The sequence below is a fragment of the Toxorhynchites rutilus genome, chromosome 3 (assembly GCF_029784135.1).
Source record: "Toxorhynchites rutilus septentrionalis strain SRP chromosome 3, ASM2978413v1, whole genome shotgun sequence".
Taxonomy (NCBI): Eukaryota; Metazoa; Arthropoda; class Insecta; order Diptera; family Culicidae; genus Toxorhynchites; species Toxorhynchites rutilus.
The window spans coordinates 205,110,843-205,129,022 of record NC_073746.1 but is presented as its reverse complement, the minus strand read 5'-3'; the positions used below and the strand labels follow the sequence as shown (position 1 = coordinate 205,129,022).

General features: G+C 37.2%; 3 protein-coding genes across 3 annotated transcripts; 1 reads left to right on the top strand and 2 right to left on the bottom strand.

Moving 5' to 3' along the window:
* Positions 1-384: 384 nt before the first annotated feature.
* Positions 385-12,172, top strand: LOC129778622 (zinc finger protein 436-like). Its single transcript, XM_055785646.1, has 6 exons — positions 385-631; positions 684-964; positions 1,030-1,465; positions 1,526-2,410; positions 7,951-8,092; positions 12,069-12,172. Exons 1-6 carry the CDS (start codon positions 494-496, stop codon positions 12,155-12,157), a joined length of 1,971 nt encoding a protein of 656 aa, XP_055641621.1. The 5' UTR covers positions 385-493; the 3' UTR covers positions 12,158-12,172.
* On the bottom strand, positions 8,125-8,824 carry LOC129778623 (probable small nuclear ribonucleoprotein G). The gene is made up of 3 exons (XM_055785647.1): positions 8,660-8,824; positions 8,413-8,560; positions 8,125-8,265 (listed from the first exon to the last, which is right to left on the bottom strand). Exons 1-3 carry the CDS (start codon positions 8,689-8,691, stop codon positions 8,215-8,217), a joined length of 231 nt encoding a protein of 76 aa, XP_055641622.1. The 5' UTR covers positions 8,692-8,824; the 3' UTR covers positions 8,125-8,214.
* Positions 12,173-17,037: 4,865 nt separating the features above from the next.
* Positions 17,038-18,180, bottom strand: LOC129773870 (probable ATP-dependent RNA helicase ddx42). Its single transcript, XM_055777530.1, has 2 exons — positions 17,941-18,180; positions 17,038-17,427 (listed from the first exon to the last, which is right to left on the bottom strand). The coding sequence occupies exons 1-2, from the start codon at positions 18,178-18,180 to the stop codon at positions 17,038-17,040; spliced, it is 630 nt and encodes a 209-aa protein (XP_055633505.1).

The following is an 18,180-nucleotide window of genomic DNA, read 5'->3' as shown; positions in this document are numbered from 1 at the left end:
GGTATGTGGACAGTCCCTTAAATGTGTATGGTATACATCCCTATTAAAATCTAAATCATGTCTTTTTTTTTTTTTTTTAGATGGCTCTAACGGCTCAGTGGAACTTTTGCCTTCTCAACGTAGCATTACTTGCGCGTCATTTTTTATTAGTAATACTTGTTTGAGATTTCTATGCCGAATAACACGCCTTAAATGTACTCTGGAGTGGCAAGCTTTAGAATACGCGTGTCCACAGTGCAAGCCGGAAAAATTTTCTTTGACGAAAAATTGCCCGGCCAGAACGGGAATCGAACCCGAACCCCCGGCATGATAGTGTGGGACGCTAACCACTCGGCCACGGGAGCACCTCATATAATGTACAAGGCTGAAATCAAACAGGCATCACTGGACAAGTTGTGAATGTTGTTGGGGATTTCGATAAACACATCATAAATATTGTCAATTGTCATCCGTATAAACAAATAATCGTTTTAAATTTAATAAATGTTCCAAAATGGAAGTCTTGCTAAACAGTCGCCGTACATGTCGCATTTGTCTCTGCGAAAAGGAGTTTCTTGTGAACATTTTTGTAAACGACATACAGTTTGACCGCAAATTATCTACTATGATTTCAACTTGTAGCGATATGAAGGTTAGCGATTTTCAATTCCGGAGAAGACCCTAATGGTGACCATTTATTGCAGATCCATGAAAACGATAACCTGCCGAAGAATATATGTAGCATCTGCGTGGAGTCAGCTCGAAATGCATTCGCCTTCAGGCAGCAGTGCGATGCGGCAAATCAGACGCTCCAGTCATTGTCTGTGCGGTACAATCTGAAGAAAGAGCAAATGGAATATAAGCTAGAAAACACCAAAGGAACTCAAACAGATGGCGATCATAAAATGGTAAAAAGTTCCGAAAATTCACTATTCGTCGAAGTTGAATACCTGAATGATGATGCGAGTCGCGTCAGCGATCAAGGGTTTGTGGCACACATAGAGTACTTGTAACTGAATGTAATTGCATCTATATTGTAATTGTTTTCAGTGACATTGTTGCAAGCGACGGAGCAGCTCCGTGCAAGCTAGAAGTATTCGAAAACGTTGAATTCCTCGCGGAAAACTTTGATGAGGTGGTTGAAACAATAAAAAGTGAACCATCGATCGACTTTGACTGTCCGGTTGATGATTCTGAGGGCTTGAATGAAAATCAAAACGATTGTGACAAATTGGACCGAAGTGATGAATTGTCTACTGAAAGGCATCCGAAGGAGGGATCCCGGGGAAGACACCATTGTGAATATTGCGAAAAATCTTTTGGAAGATCTACTCATCTTCGTCGACATATGTTTACCCATACGAAGGAAAAGCCTTTCAAATGTAAAATATGCGCCAAACCATTCTCGAGAAGCGATCATTTAGCTATTCACGAATCAACTTTCCACTCTCTAGCGCGGCCTTTTGCATGTCAGCTCTGTGAAAAGGTAAAATGTGAGTGAACTGATGTGAGCTTTACCATTTCCATTTTATAACTTTATTTGTAGGCCTTCAAACGTGCAGAATATCTGCGAGATCATATGGAATCAAAGCATAATGAGACGGCAGCTGCTAAAAATCTGGAATCTTGCGATATCTGCCAAAAAGGATTTCCCACGGTGAAAACATTAGCGTCGCATAGAAAAAAGCATTTCCAACAGAAGGTGCACACTTGTGGAGAATGTGGGAAACAGTTCCAGAACCGTATTGATCATCGTAATCACATGAAACAAGAACATTCTCAGGGAAAGGAATTTTTGTGTGCCGATTGTGGGCAGAGCTTTGTGCGTGTTGATTATTTACAGATTCATATGCGACGCCACAAAGGTATCAAGCCATATAAGTGTAAATTCTGCCCGAAAGCATTCCCACGCGCTACCGATTTGAAAGTGCACGAAAAATATCACACAAACGAAAAGCCACATTTGTGCAATATTTGCGGGAAAGGATTTCACCGTGCGTACAATCTGTTGGTCCATAGTCGCACCCATAACGGATTGAAACCATACAAATGCCCACATTGTGTGAAATGTTTCGCCCAAGGTAACGATCTTAAGGCCCACGTAAGACGACACACAGGAGAGCGCTACAAGTGTGACTTATGCAGCGAAGGGTTTATCCAGGTCTATCAGCTTAACAATCATAAGCGGCAGGTCCATAATATCGATACGGCTGCTAGTGTGGGACGTGTCTCGAAATATATTACCGCTACAGCCCAAGAGCAGCAAGTTCTGCTGCAACAACACCATCAACAACTTGAGAAACTATTTGCCCAGAAAAAGAGCCTCGAACAACAACAGAAAGAGTGTAACGTTGAACATATCGGTTCGGATGCTTCGTTGGAAAGGAGAATTCTCGAAACCGATGAACGGATTCAAGGCGTTGAGCGAGAGGTACGTGGTCGACGTTTTTATTTAATCAATGTGTAATGTATCGTTACAACTATTCTGGATTCTCAAAGACCTCTGTATTGTCATCTTGTATTGGCTTCCAAGGGTTAGTTAGCCGGAAACAACTTGCAGACATGTGCTCACTTCTTCCTGAGCCACGGTTGATCTTGGGAGACTTTAACTTTCACGGAACCGCCTGGGGGGAACAGTTCAACGACAACTGTTGACCATTCGCTTTACTCGAATTCACTATCGTTAGGTTGCAAGTGGAATGTAATCCAGGACCCCAACGGTAGTGATCACTTGCCAATCACAATTTCTATCAGCAATGGGTTGAGTTCTTCTAAATCTACAAACATGGCATATGACCTAATTTTGCGAACTTTATCTTTATTATATTCATATCATTGGGTACAATAATAACCCTAATGATGCTTATTAACTAGAGGAATTAAATTTAACAATAAACTTAACGTTAATCTTAAAATTAATTGCTGTCAACAGAGTGTGTAAGTGCGAAGGTTCAGCGTTTTTTTGAGTAAAGCACGAGACATTCCGATGTCGAAGAGAAAACTGTAACGATTAAACTCGCGACACAAGCGTGAGAATGATATTAAAATGAAATTGCGTGTCCATAGGTTTCATCGTTGAACATTAAAATTTACCTGCTGGAGTAGCTCAGGGCAACCGATGTGAGACAGTGAAACAGGTTTTTGCAACATTACGACGATCCTGTAATGTTTCAAGTCCGATGAGATTGCACCGATGCTGATAACTTTTTGCTGATGCCGATGCTGATAAATTTTGAGGATTAGTTCAAGGTAAATGTCTTAAGGCAAACCTCACAAACTTCCACTGAACGGCCTCCACACGTAAAATGCCGTTATGATAATATGGTGCCCAAACAACAGATTCACATTCTAGAATCGAGCGGACTAGAGCACAATATATAGTTTTCAAGCAATATATATCCCTCAAGCATTTTGTTGAACGAAACATGAAGCCAAGAGCTTTGGATGCTTTTGATGATACGTATGCGATATGAAAAGTCATACGTAAAGAAGTGTGAACAGTCAGATTCGTGGACTAAGCGGAGGTTGGAGGTTGGAAATAAATCCGTATTGCTGTTCGACTATGTAGCCTTTGCAGGCATGAGAGATGCAATCCAATACTATTATCTCGAAAAATTTCGAAACCGCGCAAAGCCAAGCAATTCCTCTATAGTTCTTAACTTCCCTTTTACTACCTTTCTTGAATACAGGAAGCCAAAAATAACTCTTCCATGTTTCCGGAAAAAATTCGCATTGGACGGAACGGTTAAATAAGTGGCTCAGTGTTTGAGACAAACTTTTGGAGCACTTTTTTAAAATAATGGAAGGAATACCATCGGATCCAGAATTTGTGGATCAGGTATCAGGATGAAGATAACCCGAAAAAATCATAATCCAGCTAATACCAGGTAGATTGAAATCACCGAGTAATAGAATATTATTTTTAGGTTCTATTAGTGCTGTTACCCAGGTAAGCGATGCGATATGCTGATCGATCACTGATGAATCGTTGGTTAGATCAAGTGGAACATATGCAACTCCGATGAAAGTCGTGTGAGCGATCAAGGCGAAACCTCATGACTGGAATGATGTGCGGACGCGATTGCTCTAGCCAGCAATTCCAGAGATGGTTTACCTCCTTTGGAGGAGTATAACTTCCTTTCTCGTTTGATTTATGACAGCGCAGTTCGCGCTCAAATGAAACCCATCCCAGGTTCGACCATTTGCCGAAGGCATCCCAATCCATGGTGGGATAGCCAGTGTTCCAAGCTTTATGCAGAAAAATTGAATGCATTTAAAGCTTTTCGAAAACGTGGAATCTTTGACAATTTTCAAACGTATTTAGACGTATTTAGAATCAATTTAAAAGCCTGATCAAAGGTAAAAAAGTGCTTATTGAAGAAATTTCGTGGGAGGTTGGTCACGAGAAACGTCAATGAAAAAATTATGGAAAGTGGGTCGAAACATGAGAAATCGTTCTTCAACGAATGAAAGCGAGGGATATTCACATCAATGGATTTTTAATTTTGCACGGAAGGTTTGTCCCGATTCCGTTCCCGTACAAAAATTGTTCGAGATATTTAACAAGATAGGTGTGATCTTGGTTCCGAGTTTTCGATGGTAGAATTCTCTCTTGCTCTCCTCTCATGTAACAATTCTGCTCCGTGATCGGATAGAATTAAGTTCAAATTGCTGAAAAACCTCCCTGATGTGGCGAAACATCGCTTGTTGAATTTATTCAATCAGTTTCTCAGGCATAATATTGTTCCGGGTGATTGGAGACAAGTACGAGTTATAGCTATTCTACAACCCGGAAAAACCGCGTCCGACTTCAATTCGTACCGCCCAATAGCAATGCTGTCTTGTATTCGGAAATTGTTGGAGAAAATGATTTTGTTTCGTCTTGATCGATGGGTTGAAACCAATGGCCTACTCTCAGATACATAATATGGGTTCCGAAGGGGCAAGGGGACGAATGAATGTCTTGCGTTGCTTTCTTCAGAAATTAAAATGGCTTATTCCGAAAAAAAAACAGATGGCTTCAGTATTCTTGGACATAAAGGGGTCATTTGATTCAGTTTCAATAGAGGTTTTGTCAGACAAATTCCACTCTCGGGGTCTGCCGCTTCTATTGAATAACATGTTTTATAATTTGCTTTGCGAGAAACATTTTAATTTTTCTCACGAAGATTCGACAGTAAGTCGGGTCTCCTACATGGGACTCCCCCAGGGCTCATGTTTAAGCCCTCTTTTGTACATCTTCTATGTAAGCGATATTGACAATTGCCTTACACATAATTGCAGCCTGAGACAACTTGCAGATGATGGAATGGTGTCTGTCGTAGGATCAAACGAATCCGACCTGCAAGAACCTTACAAGATACTTTGAACAATGTTTCAACCTGAGCCATTGGGCTAGTGATCGAGTTCTCCACGAAGAAAACAGAGATGGTGTTTTTCTTTTCAAGGAAGCATAGACCAGCAAAACCAAATCTTCAACTTTTGGGTAAACCGATCACTCATGCTATGTCATTCAAATATCTTGGGGTCTGGTTCGACTTCAAATGTACTTCGGGGGCCCATATTAGGTATCTGAGTAAAAAATGTCAACGAAGAACAAACTTTCTCCGTACAATTACCGGCACCCAAAGATCTTATTATGTTGCATCGAATAACTATTCTCTCAGTGATGGAGTATGGCAGTTTCTGTTTTCAATCAGCTGTCAAAACACACTTCATTAAACTCAAGCGCATTCAATATCTTTGTTTCCGTATTGCGTTGGGATATATGCCCTCAACGCATACCATGAGTCTCGAGGTTTTGGCAGGCGTACTTTCACAGGGTGTCGACTGAAAACTCAAAAAAAATCCAGATGCATACCAGCAATCAAATTTTCTATTAGTTCTGTATTTATAGTTTTTAAGACATTTTGTCAGCTTAAACGATGAAATTTTCGAAGGTCTGTCGGATCAATTTCACGAGACTGCAAAACCTTTTCTCCAACTTTCCTTGTCTTCTAGATAAAGAGAATGAAAATTTCGAGGTCGATATTCATATTGATCTCCAAAGTGAAACATAGCATCATATACTTGTCGTATAGCACAATCGTTTCAGTGCCACAGTCAAAAGCTTCTCGAATCGTTTTCCAGCCAATTTTTGATCGGAATCAATGACGCAAACCAGTAACATCCCTTCGCATACCAGACGAAATTACAGGATTTGTCTGTCATAAAATGTTGACGATTTTCTTCTCCATTTTAAAACTCTAGGCTCCCCTTCTACTCTTCATCTTAAAATATGACAGTCAGATCTATTTGCAATCTCTTTGTAAACTTATTCAAAGACTCGTCGAAACAAACGATAATGTATAGCTTGAAAATTGACTATGAAAATAGCCAAACATCCATACTATCGCTACAGTTAACAGTTGGGAAAAATGCCAGAAAAATTTATGACTCTAACGTAACTTTTGCTTACGCATACATATCTGCCAACTACCAGCAGAAACAGCGCGAATGTAGAAGCCTTCAGAAGGACTAACTTCACCTACTGACAAAACCAAACTTTTTTTTTTGTATCATTGTCTTTCTGATTAATGCAGTAATCAAAATTATAATCGTCGGAATTGCATTTTTTCCAGATTGGTGACGAAATTCCCTGATATTCCTTGATTTTCCCTGACATTCTATGAATTCCCTGATATTCCCTGATTTTCAAGGTTTTTCCAGGTAGTCGACACCCTGATTCACTAAAAGATCGCTTCAATTTATTATCTCTTCGGTTCCTTCGAAACCCATTGGTGATCGGAAATTTTGAGCAACTGATCGAGCTAAATTTTCACTCTGGATTCATGAGTCCATATCATGAATTCATCTCCATGCAGGTTGATCCTTCTTCGTATATTCCCAACCGTGTTTGTTTTCCTGACTAGATCAATTCCGCTGTGCATTTTGATCTGTCCATGAAGCAGGATATCCATGGAAATTCAGATTATCTTCGATCGGGGATCGTTCCAAAGATCTTTGGTGCAAAGTATGGGCGTATCAATTGGGGTAATGTGTACTTTACCGATGGGTCCTCTATGCACGAGTCCATATGATTTGGAGTGTCCAATGAATTTTTTAGCACCTCCCAGAGTCTTCAGAATCCTTGCTCAGTGTATATTGCTGAATTGGTGATGATGCACTGGGCGCTGGACAGGGTCGCCTCACGACCTGTTGAACACTATTACATTGTCTGAGCTCCGTCGAAGCTATCAGTTCAGTGAAGCCGGAAAAGCACTCGACGTACTTCCTTGAAAGAATACGAGAAATTTTGAGTGCTTTATCCAGACGCTTTTCTGTCATCACCTTTGTCTGGGTCCCTTCACATTGCTCAATTCCGGGTAATGAGAGGGCTGACTCATTAGCGAAGGTGGGTGCAATTAAAGGCGATACTTATCAGCGTCAAATCGCTTTCAATTAATTTTATTCTTTAGTTCGTAAAAATACCATCGCTAACTGGCAACGTAACTAATGTGTTGACTCGGTTAGACCTTGATTACATGTCCCAAATATATGTTTTCCTTAAAGCTATCGATCTTCGAGTGTGATTGTTCTTGCACCCTTTTCCCTTCCTTTTCGCCTTCGCGAGCTATCGGTTCCCTTCCTACAAACATTAAACATAAATCAAATTGCAAATACATAATAGATGTAAGGATAGTTTTAAGAATTGAGTGTGAATGAGAATGTGAGTGTGAACATTGTTACAATTTCCTTACCTCCCATCCTTTTCCAAATGAAAATGGGTGACCCTTCTAAACTCGAGTAATCGTAAATTACTCTAAACTCGAGTAATTCCTATTTTATTAACCATAAAATTAAGGAAACATGTTAATATATTCTAGTTAAAATATAGTTAAGAGTTTGGCTTCTTTAAACTTATGTACCTAACCCTGTAAAAATAAACGGATTAATAATAAAAAAAAACTATTCTGTATAATTTATTTTCAGATTGAGGAGATCAACAATCGTCTCCACAAGGAATTGGGACGGCAAAATGAACTACAAACCATGAGAGAGGAGAATAATGAGGAATATAATCCCGATACAAAATTGAACTTACAAAGCTCGATGCAGCAGGAACCAGAATTCGGTATGTTGGATGAATCGCAAAATAAATGCTGGTAGTTTCTGAATGTTTATTTTATTTTTCCGAATTACGTGTTTCTCGATCTAAAGATAACTTAGTTGGTATCATGTTCGCTACGAATTATTCTATATTCGATCCAATGCCTCTACCATAATGATGCTGTTTCCTCGAATAACCTGAAATTTGAAAAGCAATACACAATTGAGATACATGTTCCTTATGGCTCTGCCTATGAAACAAATAGATGTTCAATCTCATGAACTAATTAAATGAAGTCAAAATACAATATTGGATAGCTTCCTTTCATTACGAGTCATACTCACCACCATTCCGATGTTATTTCTCGTGCCATCTTTGCATTCTTCGATCGATTCGTCAACAACGACATTCATGAAGGGATCAAATCCTCGTAAAATGCCGGAAACAACCCGACCTCCGTTCAGCTTCAACGACAATCGTTTGTCCATATATCTGCCAAGCACAAAAGGATCATTTTACATCCGTGAACAACTCATAACCTATGCTAAATTTTCGGCATTAAGACGCGCATCCATCGAAAATAAAACTTACTTTTTCAACTCTGGTGGATGAGCCTTCGACATTTTCGATAATTTGATGTAGAAGTACTACAAACGAGATCTATTTTATTAAACAGATTGAGCCCGATAACTGAAGTAATATCAAACGCTTGCGAAGTTCACAATATTTTGCTCGCGGTATATTTGCGCTATACTATTATAATGGTTGCCAGATTACTGATACTTGACACCCCTCTAACACCACTATGTACTACATTGAAAGGTGGATCAGCTTGCTGGAATCGATTTGCGGTCATATGCAGGGATGCCAGATTTGAAAATATTTGACCTACTGTGAAGACATTTGATTTGTGAAGACATTTTGAAGACAATATGAAATATGTGAAGACATTTCAGTATGATAGCGTATGTGGGTTTTTGAGAGCTATTATTTCCATGAAATTCTAACGATTGGCCGAATATTGTGCGATTCACACAGAACGTTACGGAAAAGAACGTCCACGTTCCGTCAACTCCTCCACCAATTCACACATGCAGTCAATGCTTTCACCAGCACCGTGACGTCAAATGTCAAACGAATGATTTATTTAATGTTATTCATGGTGTCGCCACCTACAATAATTTTAAATTGCAATATCCTCAATATCAGTTCTAAATATAGAAAAATTCAATGAAAATTAAAATTAATTTGTAAGCTTTAGCCCCGTAATCCCGACCCGTATTCAACAATAATGATATATAGACTATTTTTCCCAGCTAGTCCGAATGATTTTGAATCAGAAATTTGGAACTAAAAGATATGTTGGCATAAAAATACAACCAAAATAAAAAAAAAAGCCGAGACACAAAGCCCAGACAAAAACCCAACGAACCGTCCTTCTCCGTCAATTATTCTTTTCTACAAATCGTGCCGGTCGTTTTCCTTGAACGCAAGCTGACGGATCGTAACGTTGTCGATGTATGTGAATGTTTTCATAAGAATTGCATGGTAGAATAACTGACGTAACGTGACGTAACGGGACGTGAACGTGACGTGGATGTTGTATATGAATCGCACTTATATCATCAAAAGAAGTAGGGCTTTTGTCTCAGTGTCATTCGTTCGCTTTTTTTTATCATTTTCACTTATTCACTTTTGTTCTTAGTTATCAAAGGAGACTTTTCTTTCGGGGTTATTAACTTGCTTTTTTTCAAACTTTTTCAAGCAGAAAATTCACATGCATACAGAATGAATTAAACAACAAAGCGTCTCTAACTTTAACTTCTAGAGAACTTTCAGCGGTCTGAATGCATATTGCCTCTAGAAACATTAGTTCATTTGCGCTCGAGGATTGATTCATGGCATTGTATTTTGAAGTAGGACTACACTTAATGTAGTGTGCCAAATCAGAAAGCAGGTCACGTGTTTATGAAATCAAGTTAACGTTAATAACTATTTTTGCTGCGAACAGATTTTAATGATTTGCATTCCAATCGAATCGGAAATTTTCTAAGATTTGTTAGACGTGCTATACATTACAATCCCTTAGTCTGTATATGGTTCAAATTGATGAAAATTGGAAGCAATCCCATTTCCCCATATATTTGTTCTGTCCATATGTGTGCTTTCCCGAACAGAGCTGTCAATAACCATCATCAGCGATGGATCGATCTCCTTCGCTGACGATCGTTGCGTGGACGTAGCTATTCTATAACACCACAAATATGGTCGATTGAGAGCCCTAAGTTTGAACTTACAATCGATCGCTTAGTAAGCGAACGCGTAACCAAGTGGATACGAAGACCCCCATCTCTTCAGTGTTATCGAATCCTGTTGTGAAGTTTTGGACGGATTAAGAACCGCGATTAAGAACAAAAGGCCAGGTTTATTGACGAAAGGAGTGTTCCTCATCCACGATAATGCGCGGCCCCTTTCTGCTCCCGTAACTCAAGAGCAATTGAGAAAATTCAAATGGACTGTGTTCGAGCATCCTGCTTACTCCCCAGACCTCGCCCTAGCAACTATCACTTATTCCCAGTGATGAAACAGGCGTTCGGCGTTCAACGATTCGATAACACTGAAGAAATTCGTGACGAAGTTACATCGTACTTCAAAAAGTTGGATGCTACGCACTTCGCGCTCGGAATAGAAAAACTCGTGCCACGCTATGAAAAATGTCTCGAACGTTACGGCGATTATGTAGAAAAATAGAAAAAATAAAACGTAGATAATTAAAAACACCTTGTTTTGTTGTCCTAACTTTATTTTTCCGCGATTTCTGAGGCACTGAAACTTATTTTCTGAACGACCTACGTATATTATATTGAGATATCGAATACTAGATCCAGTTCACGATTCCTTCTACTTAGATCTAGCGCAGAAATATTTGCAAACTAAAGAATTTTCTCTGGTTAAAGTTGTGATCAAACTGAATGCGCTGCTAAAATAGCATAAAATAAAATAGCTTGCTATTGAACGGAACAATTTAGCCGAAAGCCATTCAAATGGCTTCATTAAAACCAGTGGTGTCTCGTGAGTAAATTTACTAGTTATGCACCTACACGGCGATCCAAATCTTTTACGCGAAATTGCCAAATGGGGGTTAATTAGTGATTGTATATAAATTCAACTAGCTGACCCGGCAAACGTTGTTCTGCCATATAATTTATTTCTGGAGAATATTTTTGGTTAGAAAAAAACAGGAAGTGGGTTATATCTATGGTATAACCGCAAGGGTGACGTAGGACTGTCGTTGATTTAGAGATCATTTGTTTGAAGTTGAATCTAAATCCATTCTGAATGAATGAATAAATGAATATTTGGTGGCTTCGAAAACGAGAGCCTTACGTTGGAAGCTCAAGGTTTTATGCATCCAATATTGGATACAAAACCGCGGAACTTTGGAAGCGCAAGTCGGTTTTGAAGTCCTGAGCAATTCCACGAATCAAATGCTGCAAAGGTAGCTTGCGGATCAGCAATTCGGTCTGCTTCTGATAGCGACGAATTTCACGCAAAGTTCCCGGTCGATACCGATGTGGCTTCTTCGCGTTTCCTGCGGCTGGTGCGCTTATCCGAGCTGCTTTCGTGGTGCCTTACCACCAAAAGACTGACGAGCTGTCTGCTTGGTCCCAACAAACGAGTCCTCACGGTGCGAGAGTAGAGTAAGAAATGAACGAAAGCAAAGTAAGCACCATATTATAAGCCATAAAAGTATAGAATGTAAACCCCACCCTCTTTATTATATAAGCTTACTGTATACTTACTTCGATGTTATTCGTTTCTCTCCCAGGGTAAGCAACGAATATAATAAGGGTGGGGTTTAAATTCTATACTTTTATGGTTTATAAAATGGTGCTTCCTTTGCTTTCGTTCATTCCACTCCGACCGTCGACAGAGACGGACGTGTTTGGAGCTCCATTCATTACCTGATTTTTAAAAAGCTATTTATTTCTCTTTTCAGATTGTCGATTCATCAACTACCTGTCTGCCCTTGAGGACTACAACAATGGGGAAAACCCGGTCAACCGACTCAGGCATACAATTATCTAGTATTCAAACCAGACTTCATGAGTGACCGTTTTCAACTGATTTTATTGTTCAATTTATTTCTTCGCGCACCCATGGTTAGCGATCGTTGCTTATCTTAGTAAGCTAAACAAAAGATAGCATGCTAACGCGGATTCCGCATTTGTTATTGTTACAGATCGTATTTCGATCTCGGTCTGACCGTTCTATTGCGGATGTTTGTAATGCTTTTATGTTAGCTACCGTAGGGTGGCGTTATATTGATATTCGGTACATGATAATTTGTAAATACAAATCTAAAGATGTATGTGTGTGATATACAGTGTAGGGGTTCATATGTATGTGTAATCTATAGGTGTGTGTGTGTGTGTGTGTGTTCTAACTCCTCCCCATTTAGATTGGCGAATCCTCCTGGCATTCGTCTATTCTTCTTATTCGTCTAATTTTTGTATTTAGATCTTTCAGTTTTATAGTAGTCTTTATTTTTGTGTGTCCAAATTTTATTTTAATTATAATAATTGTGACGATTAGACACACTATTATGGTTGTCAAACTAAATGATACGATGTGAAATTTAAAATGAAGGCTCTCTGTTTTAAGTTTAATATAATTTAGTTTCTCTCTTTCAATTTCTTTTTCATTGATTATTTTGTTATAGGTTGTGTTTTTGTTCGATTGTATTATTTTAAATTGATATTGTACCTCGTGTACTTGTTTTCAATACACATTTCTTCTGTTATTTTCAGTATTTTAGGTGGAAAAATTGTAATTTGACCTTGAATGGTTGTAATGTTTGTAGGTTTTCTTATAATAATCAATGTGTCAGTATAAATATTTTCATTGATTTCTTCGTCCTCAGTACATTTAGGGGCTAGTAAATATTGGTTACATTCATATTTTTCCTGTGGTGTACAACCATTCCATAGTGTACCATTTTTGTCAATCAATCTGTACTCTCTTTTCATATTTTCGATAGGTAAAATTCTATAAAGTTGAATTTTATTTATTTCCCTTGGAACTTTGTATATAAAGAGCATATTTCTGTTGTTAGAAGTAATTTTGACTGTTCCAAAGTGAATTATCTCTAAGATTGATAAATTACTCTTATTTTGTATTTTCAATAATTCATTTTTTGTAAATATGTCTGGATATATTATTTCTTGTTTTGCGAATGAAATTGCTTGTGTTATATAAACTAATTCCTGTATCAAATATTCCAGATTGTGGCTCAGCTTGAGATAAAAATATATCATGTTTTTTTCTTGTATAACTTCATCTATTTGTGTCTGTAAGCCATTTATTCTTATCGTCAATTGATCGTTGATTATAACTTGTTTATTTTCTTCTGTTATTATGTTGTTCATTCTATTATTGATGATTCTTAGGTCATTGGCATCAGGTGAACCTGATAGCCATTTCCAAACTTGTCCTAAAATTTCCCATCTTTTGAATCTTGGGGTGTATATTTTGAAAAATAAATCTTTTAATTTTCAAAGTTTATCCTGTAGTTCATAACTAAATGTTGAATTAATACCTCGTGTCATTGTTACGTATTCGTATTCCCCGATTACATGTTTTATTTGTGTAATGTTGATTTGATGGATTAGAATAACTTCACCATTTGAGACGATACATTCCTTTTCTTCATAAAGTAGATACGCCTTATCCTTGACGTCGATTATTTCTATTCCTAGGATGGCGGTTATTAGGAATATCCACGTGAGTTTCACTGAAAAGATTTTGAATTTAATAGTCGTTTATGGATTTTACGGTTATTCGTATCAACAATATATGAGGGGTGATTTTCCTTTACATAATTAATCCTGTATCTGGGTTTATTTTTGTCTATATCGTTTGTTTTTTCCCATATTTCTTGTCCTTGATCTAAATTTGGATATTCTTCTAATACTTTCTTGTACTGCTCTTGTAGTTTTTCTAAGTCCTCTTTTGTCATGTTATTGAACCATAACTCGATCGGTTTATGTCCGGTGACTTTATGAATCGTGTGATTGTATTTTCGATAAGCTTGTGCAATTTCCATTTTACTTGGTTTATTTTCTTTCTTTGTACAGCGTAGAATCTTCCTTACTGTAGAGTGTACTCTCTCTATTTGGCCGTTGGTTTCACTTCTATGCACTGGTGTTGTTGTATGATTAATTCCAAGCTCTCTGAATAGAAGTTGAACTTTTTGTGTTAAGAATGATGATTCGTTGTCTGTCATGATATGTTCAGCTTGAGGAAACTCATTTAACATTTCTATGAAAGCTTCTTCAACATCCTGTGTGTTACGTGTGTTTAGAAATCTGAATGTAACATATTTTTGTCAATTTATCAATTACATTCATTATAATGTTGTTGTCAATGAAGACTAAATCAGCATGTAAATGTGTTCCTTTCATTGGTACTGGTGTATTTGTAAGTTTCTCCTGTATTGGATTACGATCATATTTTTGTAGTACACATATTTTACATGTTTTTACATATTTTTCAAATAGTGTCCTCATTTTTGGGAAGTAATAGTGCTCGAGTGCCTGTTGAACATTTTCTCTTGCATTGTGATGAGCGTAATGGTGGATTTCTTTAATTTTTTTCAATTGGTCTTCTTCATCAAATATTTCTTTTACTTCCATTGGTGCGTAGTATATTTTTGTTTTGCTATTAGAGAGATGTTCCTCGTAAGTTTCTTGTAATAATCCAATAATTCTCGTAGGTGCTTTGATTCCAGTTTTTATTCTGTCTTGTATGATCATCAAAAATTCTTCCTGTATTTGTTTATCTGTTTTTCCTTCAAAATTCACATAGATGCGTGTTCTGCCATCTTGTGTTGTATACGTAGCTTTTTCACCCTCAATATACACGATTTGTAATTTGTAGACATTAATAGGAGCAGTAGAACTTGGAAAAAAATATTCGTCTGAGTCTTCTGCGCTATGAGCAGTCATTGTATTAACAGAAACTCTACTCAATGCATCTGCGACTTTGTTAGTATTGCCTGGTTTGTATTTTATTTCTATCTTATATGTTTCAATTGTCGATTTCCATCTTCTTAACTTACTGTTATTATTATTTTGTGATATTGTATAAGTTAATGGTTGATGGTCAGTGAAAACAATTATTTTTTGACCATAAATATAATTCCTTAAATTTTTCAAACTCCATTTTATTGCTAATAACTCCATCTCTATTGTGGAATAATTTTATTCACTAGAGCTCAATGTTCTACTGATAAATGTTATGGGCTTTTCGCCTTGCTCTGTTTTTTGTGAAAGTACAGCGCCTATAGCAATGTTGCTCGCGTCTGTCGTTAATAAGAATTCTTTCGTATAGTCTGGATATTCTAATGTAGCGTCGTTAGAGATAGCGTTTTTAATTGTTTCGATAGCTTGTCTAGCTTCATGGGTGAGATCTATTCTTGTGTTATTATCTCTTCTGTTGTCAATACCTTTCAAGTAATTGGTTAGTGATTTGCAAATATGTGCATATCTGTGGATGAATTTTCTATAATATCCACTAAATCCTAAAAATGCTCTGAGTTCCTTAATTGTCTTTGGTTCGGGATACTCATTTAATGCTTGTAGTTTCTTTGGGTCCGGTCTAATTCCGTCAGTAGAAATAATGTGTCCTAGGAAATTTACTTCTTTCTGTAAAAATTGAGATTTGTCAATTTGAATAGTAACTTTGTGCTCAACCAAAGTTTGGAATATTTTACGTATATTTTGTATATGTTCCTCCAATGTTTTTCCATATATGATGATATCGTCAATATATGCAAAGCATATTCTATTCAGATGTTCGCCCAATATTTGGTTGATTGCGTGTTGAAAGATCGCCGGCGCATTCTTCAAGCCGAACGGCAATCTTAAAAATTCGTATTTCTCAGTTCCTGTGCTAAATGCTGTTTTTTCAATATCTCTTGTATCTAGTTTAATTTGATGAAACCCATTTTTTAGATCAATAACTGTAAAATATTTTTGTCCTTTCAACTGAGACAATATACTATTTATATCTGGCATTGGAAATTTATATTCGATTGTATTATCGTTTAACTTTCGATAGTCGATGACCATTCTATATTTTTGAATCTGACTGGTATCGATCTTCTTAGGAACGATCCATAACGGGGAATTATATGGTGATTGAGATTTTCTAATGATTCCTTTGTCTAATAGTTCTTGAATTTGTTCTTTAGCTTCGTTTCTCATATTGTGTGGTGGATTATAAGGTCTCGTATAGATAGGAAAAGCGTCCTTAGTTCGAATTTTTGCTGGAATGGTTTTCATAGGTTCATTATTATCTTGAAATAATTTGAAATTTTCGCTAATTACTTCTTGCAGTTTATACTTCTCTTCCTCATTTAAATGGGAAGTTTGGATCATATGTATTGCATCAGAGTCATTTTCGTCGTATTTGAGGAATAATTTTGTTTTGGGGAGTATAATAGTGTTATTAACGGTGTTAATAATTGCACCAATTCTTTGTAAGGTTTGAATTCCTATAATCCCGTCATATTTAGTTAAAAGTGGAAGTATATAATATTTTTGGATTCTCGTTAACAGAAGGTATAATATTTAAATTTGCAAATTCATTTATAACATTTACACCATTTATGGATTCAACATGAAATCTATTTCGTAGTAGAAATGTTTTATCAACAATTCCTGGTTTGATAAAATTATATTTTGATCCTGTATCAATTAGAAAGTTTCTTGTTTTTATTTTTCCTTGAATTTCCAAATATGGAAGGCCTTTTTTATTTAGGGTAAATAGTTGACATGAACTTGCCTCATTTCCGTGTTCCTCGCATACTTCTATATTATTTATTAGCTGGTTTCTGTTTTCATAATTCACATGTCGTGATCGTGTTGAACGATCGATTTCCATCGGCTCCCCTCTCGGATTATTTCTTAGCTCTCGATCACGCTGAAGTTGTTGCTGGAACTGTTGGTTCTCATGTTGCTGTTGTTGGAATGGTTGGACTTCTCGTTGTTGTTGTAATTGTTGTAAATCTCGCAGTTGATGTGGTTGAAATTCTCGTTGTTCAAAACCTCGTTGTTGTCTTTGAAATGGTTGAAATTCTCGTTGCTCAAAACTTCGTTGTTGTCTTTGAAATGGTTGAAATTCTCGTAGCTCAAAACTGTGTTGTTGTCTTTGAAACGGTTGGAAATCTCGTTGGTGTTGTCGTTGTTGGTATAAAGTACCTTGTTGTTGATACTGAAATCTTTGATCTTGTCTTTGTTGTTGAAAATTGTTATTCGGTTGGTTGGATGATCTTCTTTGATAATTTCTTGCTGGTACTTGTGGAACGTTCGTAATTTCGTTCTTCAATCTTGTGTTAGCTTCCATTGTAATTACATGATGATATGCTTCGTCAAGTGTCTTTGGGTCATACCCAGTAATAATTAATCTATTTATGCCATTTAATCCACGAAGATATGCCGATACAGCTTGCATTTTGTATTGTTCAATTAATGGCTTTGCATTTTGATTGCCGTATTTCAGAATTGTAGAAGATATAAGTTGGTTTAGTCGAGTCATAATGTATTCATAAAATTCGTGATTACTTTTTCCATGTTGCTCCGCTGTAATAATCTCATATAATAAATGCTCAATTTTCTTTTTTTCACCGAACGCCTCAATAAGTAACTTCTCCATTAGTGAGAAATTTGCTTCGTAATTATTTTTTGCAAGCACTTCCTGTGCAGGTCCAATAATTTTGGATTCTAGTCCAAGCAGAAATGTGTAATAATGACCCTGTTTTTGTTGAGTATCCGAATCCGTTGCAAAAAAAATTGGTTGATCCTCCTCGCTTTATTCAGCCAATGGTTAAGGAGATTCGGGTTTCCATCGTAGTCGTTTATAGTTTTTAGAAGAGCCAACGGATCCTCGTGCGACACCTGAGCAATGTGCCCCGTCGTGGGGTTTCTAATTTCTAATGGCGCGAAATTAGCTTCCGGCGTTGGGTTAACTTGGTTATTTAGTTGTGTCACTTGTTGTGCTAGGACACTGATTGCTGCGTTCAAACTTTCAAGTGATGGTGGTGTCGACAT